The sequence below is a fragment of the Astatotilapia calliptera genome, chromosome 2 (genome assembly GCF_964374335.1).
Source record: "Astatotilapia calliptera chromosome 2, fAstCal68.1, whole genome shotgun sequence".
NCBI lineage: Eukaryota > Metazoa > Chordata > Actinopteri > Cichliformes > Cichlidae > Astatotilapia > Astatotilapia calliptera.
In genome coordinates this window covers 33,636,119-33,648,238 of record NC_137423.1, presented here as the reverse complement: position 1 = coordinate 33,648,238, position 12,120 = coordinate 33,636,119, and the positions used below count along the sequence as shown (strand labels likewise).

General features: G+C 40.3%; 2 protein-coding genes across 2 annotated transcripts; one reads left to right on the top strand and one right to left on the bottom strand.

The window, feature by feature from the left end:
• Nucleotides 1-1,391: 1,391 nt before the first annotated feature.
• LOC113007294 (seipin-like) lies at nucleotides 1,392-6,679 on the bottom strand. Its single transcript, XM_026143713.2, has 10 exons — nucleotides 6,489-6,679; nucleotides 5,283-5,538; nucleotides 5,128-5,206; nucleotides 4,690-4,833; nucleotides 4,544-4,579; nucleotides 3,859-3,993; nucleotides 3,611-3,708; nucleotides 2,117-2,240; nucleotides 1,947-2,007; nucleotides 1,392-1,849 (listed from the first exon to the last, which is right to left on the bottom strand). The coding sequence occupies exons 2-10, from the start codon at nucleotides 5,531-5,533 to the stop codon at nucleotides 1,704-1,706; spliced, it is 1,074 nt and encodes a 357-aa protein (XP_025999498.1). The 5' UTR covers nucleotides 5,534-5,538; nucleotides 6,489-6,679; the 3' UTR covers nucleotides 1,392-1,703.
• Nucleotides 6,680-8,743: 2,064 nt separating this feature from the next.
• rnaseh2c (ribonuclease H2, subunit C) lies at nucleotides 8,744-11,609 on the top strand. The gene is made up of 5 exons (XM_026143658.2): nucleotides 8,744-8,875; nucleotides 9,592-9,746; nucleotides 10,551-10,663; nucleotides 10,758-10,877; nucleotides 11,378-11,609. The coding sequence occupies exons 2-5, from the start codon at nucleotides 9,593-9,595 to the stop codon at nucleotides 11,399-11,401; spliced, it is 411 nt and encodes a 136-aa protein (XP_025999443.1). The 5' UTR covers nucleotides 8,744-8,875; nucleotide 9,592; the 3' UTR covers nucleotides 11,402-11,609.
• Nucleotides 11,610-12,120: the final 511 nt, after the last annotated feature.

Below are 12,120 nucleotides of genomic sequence, written 5' to 3'. Positions count from 1 at the left end.
AACAACTCAGTGCATTTATGCATGGTAAGGGATGGTCAACATAACCTGCTGAAGTTCACACACTGGTAATTTCTGCTTCAGACTTGCTTAAAATGCCACACCCTATAGAGCATTGTTGCTGACCATATTGACCCATTTGTGACCATAGTATACCCATCTTCTGATCATTGCTTCCAGCAGGATAGCGCGCCGTATCACAAAGATCACATAATCTTAAAATAGTTTCTTGGACATAACAATGAATTCACTGTACTCAAATGGCCTCCACAGTGACTAAACCTCAATCCAATTAAGTATATTTGGGATGTGCTGGAGCGGGAGATTTACAACTGTGTGATGCTAGCATGTCAATAAAGCACAAAATCTCAGAAGGATGTGTACGATATCTCGTTGGATTAAGGCAGCTCTGAAAAGAGATCCAATCTGGAACTAGCAAAGTGTAACCAATAAACTTTCCAATAAGTGCGTGTTGATGGATGTAATTGTCCCAAGCTAAGGAGACACGGTGTGGCTTTTTTTTTTTTTGCAACTATTGCTTAAAAAACTTGCAGTGGGGTAACCGTTTGGCTCACTGTGTTGAGCAGACAACCAATATTCTGAAAGGCTACTGCAGGAGCTGGGGTTTGAGTCTGTCTTGGGCCATTTCTGGCCCCCAGCTTCGTGCTGCTGATGTTTCGGCTGTTTTATGTGTGGATGTTCTGTTTTAAACGTATTTGTCTTCATACTCAGTTGTCCGCTGGAGTTTCCCCACATTGTTTCGATTCTGGTTAGAGCCAGTTCAGGCTGTTATGTGAAAGGAGTAGCAAACACCAGTGTATAAAAGCATCACTGATTTTGATTTTCGCATTAAATAGTCCTCATTTCTTAGAACAAGAATGCTCAGTTTGAAAAAAAAGGTCGTTTTTTTTAATGGTAATGCTTCATGCAGTCAACCAGCTAAATGAATTACTTGTATTTAAAACCCCTCCCAAAACCAAAAGCAGCTTTCAGCTGATGTATTTGGAAAAGATTTTATCTAAGTGTAAATTAACATAGAAATCTTGGATTAATATGCCACTGAAACACAGAAGTGTGTTTCAGTGGCATGGGAAGTTACCTACACAGCTGTGTAGGTAACTTCTTTTTCTTCTTTCAGCCACGTTCAGTTTCTACCTTTGGAGGTTGCCTCAGGGCGTCATCTGCCTCCACCTCAAACTATCCCTCTGCATGCACCCATTCACTACATCCATAAACCTCCTCCTAGATCTTTCTCTTTTCTTCCTGCTTGGCACCTCCATCTTTGTCCAGTATATCCACTATTCCTCCTCTGCACATCTCCAAACCATCCCGACCCCTCTTACTTTGTCTCCAGACTTTGTCTGTATGATTAGTGTTAACCAGCAACTACAACATTTATGATCATTGTAATTATGTTTTATTTTATATCAGAGCAAATGTCTTTTTGTTTTGATTATAAAGACATTTGCAAGTGACTTATTTGTGGTGCCTATAAATACTCAAACAAATAAAACCATATATTTTTTTTTCAGTCTAACATATTCCCAAGAAATGTTTTTCTCATAATGACAGGGTTTCTTTGCGGCTTTTATGTAAAATTGATTTTCTTCATCATTTTCAACCAGATATTGGCCTTAAATATTCATCTTTACATCACATTATCATGGTTGTTCTCTGCACATTTTCCTCCTCCTATATCAGTTGCCTCAGGCTGCTTCTGTTTCGTTTATTTCTCCCTGACCAATTGTATCTCTGTTTTGCTGCTCTGTGCCATTTCCAACGTGAAAATGTGGTTCCTCCTGTCTCACGTCTGTGGGGTTTTGATGGAAGGGACCCAGCATTTCTGCAGTGCCTGTCAAAGAATTTGTTCCAGCAGTCAAACACAGTAAATCACACTCTTGAACTGATCCAGTTAGTTTAAACATGCATGAACATAAATAATAATGTACCTGCAGGGACAGCTCTTTCCTCCCCTTGCTGGTTGTTCTCCTCTGTCCAATTCATTCTGAACTGTAGGCAACAAGGAACTCAGTGACAGGTAAGCATGACCAGGAAGGAAAAATCTGATAATTCAAGTTTAGAGCCCTGTCTGTTTGCAGTCATGGGTCTCTCTTCTCACCCGCTGTGGTTTCACTTGAAACAGCAGCCTCATGTAGCTGAAGATGAAGATGAAACTGAGGAAGATGAAGTTGCTGGAGACGCCCACAATGGCTGATATGATGGGGAAGTAGTACAGCAAGTATCTGGTGAGGCAACAGGTAAATATTATATAAATCTCAGGAAAAAGTGTCCTGAATGTGTAGTGCAGACTAAACAAAGACCAAAACACAAAAAGCAACAGAAAAACGTCTCTTTACAGAAGCATAAACTGGGAATAAATACTAGGGAAATGTAGCACAGGACCTGGGATATGTTAGGGGGAAGTGAACTGAGGCTCTGACAAGGACAATGAGGAAGACAGCAACTACATAGGAAGCAACAACTCAAAGCAACAAGCAAGGAACACAAACTCCCAAAATAAGATAACTACATGGGGAAAATGCAGACACATAAATATGAGGGACAACGAAGAGTGAAATGATGAAGCTACTTAGAAACTAGGAACAAAACTAAATACAAGAATACATGAAGTGAATATAAACATCAAACAAAGAAGAAATAAATCAATACAACTTCAAAACTTCAAAGGTCCAAGAAACTCTGGGTAACCTGAGCCAGAACCATGACAAAAAGTACTCAAACTGTCTGCCAGAGACACCCCTCAAAGACTTAGCAGTAATGCATCTCAAAGTCTGCATGTCTCTGAGTGTGGTCACTGAGACTGGGCCAAAGTCTACACAGTGTCGGGACCTGGGGTCATTGAGTTTGGCAGCTGATTAACAAAGATGAGGATCACTGCTACCTGAATTCAAGTTTTTCAGAGCCACTTCTGAGAAACGTGTGTCCCTTTCACGTCCACATCATATTTCTATTCTATTTATTGTGGCGTTATTGAGCTGAATGTAAGTTCTGCTTCATTCCTCATAAACCACGAGTGAAAGCAGAGCCACTGGTGCCTTGGCTTATCATTGTTATATCTCTGTCAAGTAACCAACCCATGATTTTGAGGAAGATCTCACAAAATGCCATATTCTGACAGTTGGTCACAGAAAAAAAATAAAAAATTTATATTCCATAAATAATCAAACGTGTATTTAATGAGCCATTCAAAATTTTGCCTTCATACTACAAACATTTTCCTGGAAGAAGCCCTCGAGGTACATATGAATGGATCGAAAACTTCTTTTGGGTAAACTTTTGAGCGTCTTTATTCCCACGCAGTATTTCTGGTCGAAACCAATCGCAGCACATGAAAGCTCTCCTTTTTGCCTACATTTCAGTTCCAGGGTAATCTGGTATGATTCCTTCTGGTCGAAGCAATTTTCTAAAATAGTGACATTTTATCATTTGTGCTCCATATGATAGTTTGGATACATCACAGTCATCAAATAGCTTTAGACTGTGAAGAGAACCCTGCAATCTGAGTACACAGAGGGGCCTGGAGGAGGTTTAAACGTTACAACACGTTCTTCTTTTTTCAAGCAAATGTGTGCATTATGTGGGTAATTCTCACCTTATGCCAGTGAAATGAGCATGAATGTAGAGGTCAGATGAATATATCTGCACCTTGCTGGACATGATCTCGATGACAGCCGTGACTGAGGGAGCATACTGAACAGAGAGGGAAAATAAACTTGTTAATTAGGTGTCAGTTAAATATTGACCTGCTGTTTCCGTATTGACATGTGTTCCCCTGTATCCCTGTCCTGCTTATTGCTCCCTACTCCCTTTTTATCTAACATCTATATATGCAGGACTCACTGGGTTGTCTGTGAAGTCTGAGAAGAGCTCCACCTCCAGCACTTGTTTCTGCTCGGCTGCTCCAGTCAAAAAGGCCGGGAGGAACAGCAGCGTTCCCAGCGTCCTCAGCAGGTCTGAGCGGTATCGCAGTATGCTCTGACCACAACAGCACAGCACAATATCTTTCACTTACAGTGCACATATTATTATCCAGACTCTGGGATGAATTCATTTTGCTCTTTTGTTACAAATGTGCAAGTCGGTGCAAAAGGTCTTTAGTGATGAAATTTAAAGAAAGGATTACAGATGCAGGCTCAGACGCTCATGAGTTTATACTACACCCATGAACCAATAGGCTGTTCATGGTGGTTGTGGATTCACTTACCAGGGTTTTTGTAAATTAGACACATGCATCTAAAAAGTATGGAGATGTGTAAACAATTAAAACAAAACTCATATAATTTATTTCTGCTAAATTTAAAAAAAAATGCTTTAGAGTTTGAGTATCGGTGCTGAATCAAACAGTCCATGTCACATATTCATCTTGTATTTCTAAGCTGTCATGTCACATCTCTGTCCTGTCATCTCATTAACTTTAGCACTGGGGTGACCTGACACAGTGGAAGACCTGCCATAAGCAGCTCTAATCTGGCTCTGAGCAGGCTGTGTGATTAAAAGGGTTAGCATGCATCAGCACTGTACTCACAAAGCGAGAGCTGGAGGCAGACAGCTGATGTTTTCCCTGGGAAACACACAGCAGTGCAGCAGTGAATCACTGGAGTAGCTGTTAAAAGTACACTATTTGATTGCATGTAGACGCGCTGGTGCTGAGTGAGTATGAGTGCAGCTTACAGAGCGAGCAGAGGAGGCCACTTGCTCTCCATCCTGAGAGAAACAGGTTGTTTTAATCATAAACATCCCCAGCTCCCGATTGGTTGGGGAATCCGGCATCTCCAGCTGCAAAGACATCCGATAGGGCTGGCCGAATGTCAGCGCCTCGATATATATTACAAAAAACATATGAGTATTCTTGGAATGCATATAAATATATACATATATATAATATGAATGAATGTCTATAGGGGAACAATTATGCTTATTTCCAGCCATATATTTTTATTTTTAGAGTCTACTAGTGAGGCTTTGCATGATTCACTGTTTAAAATTAATTTACTGTCTGAAACAAGCCCTTTTTTGTTCCTCCGCACTCCGCTCCCCATTAAGGACCACTTTCTTCCTCTAAAGAAAAGCCTAATAAGTCCCCTGCATGGAGTAAACTGATGAACTTACATGTTTTTTATTTCTGATCAGAGAGATGTTGGCCATAGGGTAAGAGCACAAAAACGAAGCTGGAGATTCACAGTCTGTCCTGGAGATTAAAACATGAATAAATGAGAAAGAATGGACCACAAAAACAGAAGCTGGATGGGACTTGACATACACACCTGTAGTAGTAGTTCACAGGTGCAGAAAAAGTCGCCTGGGGCATGTAAGAGTAGTAGAAAGTCCCGTACAGAAATGCAGCGATCCACAGGAGGAGGAAGACAAATGAGAACACAATTGAGAGCTGTACGAGTCTCTGCCGGGCCCGTGACATCGCAACGAATACAGCGTACTGGAGCTTCACCAGCGCCCAACCAATAAGGACTGATGGTTCTGCATCATCTTGTGAGTGCAAGTTGCTTTGTCGCTCCATTAAATCTAAAAACCAAACAAGCAGTGAAGGTTAATAAAACACATCGATAAAGGTTATTTTATGGAAATAAGGACTCATATGGACTCAGCTAAAGCAGGTTAAGATCCACATTTGTGAGTCTGAAAATGTTTCAGTGTTATCTAAGACGTCATCTGCTTCACATTTTCCTGAAATACAGACACACTGAGCATTTGATTCACTCCCAGACCCTCAGTGTGGCTGATGATGTTATGATGTTTCGGCACAAGCCTTCACATTCATGTTACCGAGATCTGCAAAACCGCTGAGTCCAATCACAGTCACATGCAGAGTTCTTTCATATCAGATGACTTCAAACTGTGTCAGCAGTCAACTGCCAGACTGATAATATTCAGCGGTGAATCAAAGTCTGATGGTACTTTTCTGTGTTCATAATGTCATCAGTTTTGATAAGATCTCCAAAACCACTGACTGAAATGCAGCCCAAACCATGATAGAGCCTCCACTGTGATTTACAGATGGCTGTACACACAGTTCTTGTGTAATTTGGCATTCCTCAGCATGTTCCCAATATTTCCCTTCCTTAAGAATGGCTTTTTCTCTCAGATCCACTGTAGTTTTATTTTTTAGGAATGACATTTCTGCTTTTGTCCTCCACTTGTCCAGTTTCCTCAAATTTTTAAGGAGACACTGCACACCATGATGAGATATGGCAGGCTTTTAGCTAACAGCTCTTTGAAAACCCCTTTGTTGTTGCAAAAAAAAAATGTCTATGGAACTGTTATTTTTGACATTTTTATAGATGATAAATATAAATGAGGGGTAGCTCAAGAATTTTACACAACACTGTAAATCATAAAAGAAGAAGGGAGTTGAGACTTTCTCTTCACGTGAATCCTGATAAAGCATTCAAGAAAAAAGTAGGATCCCATACAACATGCCTGCAACAGTTATCTGTCCTGCTATAAAAACTCACCTCTTGCTTGCGCTGGCTAATTGTGAGCAGTTAGGAAACGTCTTCTTCTTCCCCTGAAGTCCCCTCAGTGGAGGCTTGACACAGATTTTATGCAATATGAGCAAAACTCCCCCAGGAAACTTCTCCTTAGTGGCTCTCGGACTCACATTGGACAGGATTTAGTCCATCCCACACTAAGACAGATGCTGCTGCCAACTGTAGCAGAGTTCTCAGAACTGAGCAAGACTGAAGTAACACTGCGACACACGTCATCAAAATACTCCGAATGTGCGAGACATTTCAAAGTGTACTATGACATGTGAGATTATTTAGTGATGGTGCTTGAAATAATGCCTACAATATCACATATTCAGTGTTTGAATCCATAGCGTAACAAATGCTAACTCATGATCTAATGCTGCATGAGGTCTAATATTCTGAACTGTGTATTGGTTTTATGTCCAGCAGAAACTGATAATCATATCAAACTGTTTGCTGAACTGATCATTTATTGTTGATCTATTTTGTTTTATCTCGTGGTCCATCGTCCCCAGGGGTTTTTTGTTTCAGTTTTGTGTTCTGCTTCATGTCTTTTTTAATAGCATTATTACTGGTAGTGATAATAGTCTCCCCAGTGTTTCTATCTGTATCATCCTCTGTCTATTTTCTGTTTTAATGCTTTGTTCCCCCTTTTGTTCCTTTGCCTCTGATATCCAGTTATGTGTTAGTATTCATGTTTCCAGCAAGACCAGACTGACCATGGATGGAGGGTTTCACCCCAAGTCCAGCACCCTGAGGCTGTACGCTAAGCAGAAGGAAGGGGGCTGGGGACTGGTGAGTGTCAGCACCAGAGTCCAGGATGAGACAACGTACATCCAAGAATACATTGGGAAGATGGCCCCAACTGACCGAGTGCTCAGTGAATACCTCAGGCAGCAGAAACCCAAGAAAGAGGAGGGAGACGAGGAACCATCATGGAAGGACAGGCCCCTGCACGGTATGTACCACCGGCAGATAGAGGAGGTGGCTGATATCCAGAAATCCTACCAGTGGCTGGACAAAGCTGGACTGAAAGACAGCACAGAGGCACTAATCATGGCAGCACAAGAACAAGCTCTGAGTACAAGATCCATAGAGGCTGGGGTCTATCACACCAGGCAAGACCCCAGGTGCAGGCTGTGTAAAGATGCCCCAGAGACAATCCAGCACATAACAGCAGGGTGCAAGATGCTAGCAGGCAAGGCATACATGGAACGCCATAACCAAGTGGCCGGCATAGTGTACAGGAACATCTGTGCCGAGTATAACCTGGAAGTCCCGAGGTCAAAATGGGAGATGCCCCCAAGGGTGGTGGAGAATGACCGAGCTAAGATCCTGTGGGACTTCCAGATACAGACGGACAAAATGGTGGTGGCTAACCAACCGGACATAGTGGTGGTAGACAAACAGAAGAAGACGGCCGTAGTGATCGATGTAGCGGTTCCGAATGACAGCAATATCAGGAAGAAGGAACACGAGAAGCTGGAGAAATACCAAGGGCTCAGAGAAGAGCTCGAGAGGATGTGGAGGGTGAAGGTAACGGTGGTCCCCGTGGTAATCGGAGCACTAGGTGCGGTGACTCCCAAGCTAGGCGAGTCGCTCCAGCAGATCCCGGGAACAACATCGGAGATCTCTGTCCAGAAGAGCGCAGTCCTGGGAACAGCTAAGATACTGCGCAGGACCCTCAAGCTCCCAGGCCTCTGGTAGAGGACCCGAGCTTGAAGGATAAACCGCCCGCAGGGGCGTGCTGGGTGTTTATATATATATATATATATATATATATATATATATATATATATATATATATATATATATATATATATATATAAGTAGCACATAACAGTACTTGTTATGTGCTACTGTGCTACTCAAAATGTATTTATTTATGTTAATAATTATGTAATAATTACTTTATTATGTTATATATGATATTATGCAGACATATAATATATGTATATATACGTACATAATAAAATACAAAGACTTATATTAAATGAAAACTGGGAATGAACGTGTTTTTAAAAAAAAACAAAACCTTTAAAATCGAAGCAATTGAGTTGGCCGCTAATTTCACTTCAAATAGAAAGCAAAATTACAAAGACAGGTGTTTAACCCCCCACCAAATAAATAAATAAATAAAAAGGATACGCTAACTATCTCATATCTAGAGGTGCGAGTGTGAGTCACAGTTCAAGGGCGAAAACATCGAGCTTCACCGGGAGGAGGCGCTATTCTGGGGCTGAGCAGAAAAAAACCGCCAAAATATCTTCTGGCGTAGAAGAAGAAGGTTTTGTCCAATCACAAGCTGTGTTTGTTGTTTACCGGAAAAGATCCAGTTTAACGTTTCACGTTTGGAAAACTGCAGAAAGGTAAGGGTGGAGATATATGTCTTTTAAATAAATGTAAGACTTTTATTGCATGTTGTATGTTATTTAATAGGAATTATTTTTTTCTCTGGGATTCTTTGGAAAACATGCATGTGCTCACTTTGAGTATGTCGTATTCTGTGTATGAAAAATGGAGAACAACAAATAACTATTCTTATCGAAAGCCAGAAAAAAAATATTGTTTTAAAGTAAGTATTACTTTTGGCTGCTCTCAGATACTCAGACAGACTGAAAGCTGTCCACCAAAAAGTTTCATCCTGTGCTGTGATGCATGGATTACATAGCTGAAGGTCTGACAGACAGTTATGGTTGACAGGCAATCAGACAAGTAGGCTGGCAGAACAACAGAAAAAGCTGTAAACAGGTGGAGTAACATTAAAGTCACCATGAGTTCTGAATCAACTGCAGATGATTCATTGTTTGTTTTATTTTTGAGTACACTAGTGTGCTGGACATAAGAGCTAAAAAAAAAAAAACCCTACTATTGTGAACCTTGTATTGTGACATCTGCAGTTGAAAAATTATTTTAATTGCAGAAAAACACTCAGATTAAAGGCTGAACTTTGTGGCTCAGTTTGTCTCACATACAATTTTTTTCCCCTTTTTTTGTAGTCTGTGACTGTGTTTGATAAAAGAGACTGAGGTTAAATTAAAAACTAAAAATGTACTTTCTTTTTTCTTCTGTCTCCTGGCTGCAGGATGTCCTGTAATTCCAGTGTTATTCGACTTTGTACATCATCAGTGGGACAGGCACCGCAAGCTCCAGTCCACCTCATGCCATGTGAGATTGAACACAATGGGCCAGCACAGGTCAACCAATACTTCACTGCTACCACCAAAGATCAGAAACAAGGTAAACACAAAATCTTTTGATATCTGCTAATATGGATTAATCCACAGTGGACAGATAAAAATGTAGAGATAAAAGATCACTAAATGTGTAAATAAAGCAAACAGCTGCCAGTATCCTGGTTTTAAACTATTTTTACTGCTTTTTTAATAACTGCTGTTTCTGATATGATTAATTTGTTTTGGGGGTAAAAGTGGAATGGTTTTTAAGAATTCTTGGGAATTTTTAGTTAAAGTGAGTTGCTATTTAACACTTAAGTAAGTAATAAAAATGTAGCTTTATTGTCCTTTTTGAGACAGAAAACACTAACAAAGCGCAAAAACCAGCATATGCTAAAGCAAAGTGGACACATATGAACACTACCCGAATGTCTGTCTGAACAGATGAGTTTTAAGCTTCATTATAATGGATGCCACAGAGTAAAGGGTGTGTGTAGAAAGTGGTAAACTATTCCCTAGTTCTGGAGGTTTGGAAGTCACTATCATATTTAGTTTTCAAATGGGTTTTCAGAATCACAAGAAGACCCCTACCTAAGGACTTGAGAACACAAGTGGAGTAGTTTGACAAAATATGTGGGGACCTCAACCTGTAAGGTCATAAAAGTGAGACCCAAGATTTTAAACAATTCAAAAACTTTAAAAGTGGGATGTTATGCGAAGACTTATGAGAGTGAGTTAAAGCCTTACAGGATCAGTTTAGACAGACTGGAGGCGACAAGTAGGTGCTTTAGGAAAGAAAACTGCGCATTACACAGCACACATCAAGAATCCTCAATGCTTTGTTTTGTTTTTTCCTTTCACATTGCAGATAAGTCAGTGTCATTCAGGGGACGTGGGTTAAAGGGGCAGGAGATCAGCTGTCCGCAGGGCTACACGGGGCTGGTACTGAAAGAGATCAACAAACCCGGCTCAGACCAGGAGGTAAATACCACTGGAGTTGTGGGTCCAAGAACTATTTCATAAAATCAGATGCGTAGATGAGGTTTTTGTAACTTGTGTTTATGTGTGTTTTCAGGACAGGACAGTGAAAGTATCTTCTGTATTTGACAAAATGACCTACTGGAACCTGGAAACATCTCCTAATTCAGACGATACTATTGTGATGGCAATGGATTGGCCTGATTTGGCTGAGGCAGTGAGTTGTTTTTTCCCCCTCTTGGATCCATTAATCCAAGATCAAACCAAACTTTGTCTCCTAGTAATTAATATTTAATACATTTAACATAAATAATGTGTGTTTTTTTGGTGAAATATGACCCAAACAATCTTGGGATACCCTTGGCTGTATTTTGGAGCAGGTTCATATACTATTCAGTCACCTTTAATCACATCCTACAAAAAATTAAGCATGTAATACCAGTTGTTGCTTGAAGCTGCTGTTCTGAGTTAATTACCAGTTATTTCCTGGATCTATATTACATTTCCATCTGTGGCTATTCAGTACATGTTCACCGGGTTTCATAAATATAACGTTTTCTTGTAAACTCAAATTACACTGCACTGAAAACCTCAGTTGAGGCTCATTCTCTTTGGTGGAGGAACTGTGTTTAATTCAACTGATGAAAATGCAAAAGACACAGACAGAAATATTTTCAGATATTTGCAGGTTTGTCCTGATATTTTGTCTCTTCACAGATCCACGCTCCAGTAGATGACTGAAGAGGCCGCCTGATGTCTCCTCAGCATTTTACATATGAAATGCGCCGCTTGCTGGTTATTCATGATAACTGGTGGAAAGGCTTAAGAAATATTTTCAGTAAGTGTTGCTTTTGCAGAGCAATAAGTTACACAACCTTTGTATATATCTTTAATGACATGTTTTTTTTCTAGTGAACAAAAAATAAATAAATAAAAGTCACTGACCAAAGTGTGCAATGTTTTATTCACTGAAAAAACTACCATGTTCATGTGGCACGTTCTACTCAACACTGTTTATTCACAAGGGCACATTTAGATTCTGTAGACTGGCTACTATAAAACCCTCTAATATGTATTAACTGCAATTATGATATGATAACGGTATGGTAATAACGACACACAGCAGCTGTCATACAAATACACTTAAGGTGGTGCAGAATGAAAGAGTGTTTAACATTAACTTAAAGTTTAAACAGAAGGCAGAAAACTGCATGTGTTCAAGTGTGTCGATACTGTGGTGGTTCTGAGTCATGGTAGTTTCAAGTGCTTGAAAACTATTCATTGCAAATGCGTAAATGACCCTCAGGTCCACCTCCAAGGATACAGTCCCCACTAAGACTCTAAGACAGCTGATGAAGCCGCTTGGATGAGAGGCAAGAAGAACATAAAGAAGTCCAGCTGCCTTCTTTTCAAGCACTTGAGACGATATGCTGTTCTGTCAAATTACAGAAGTAAAACTG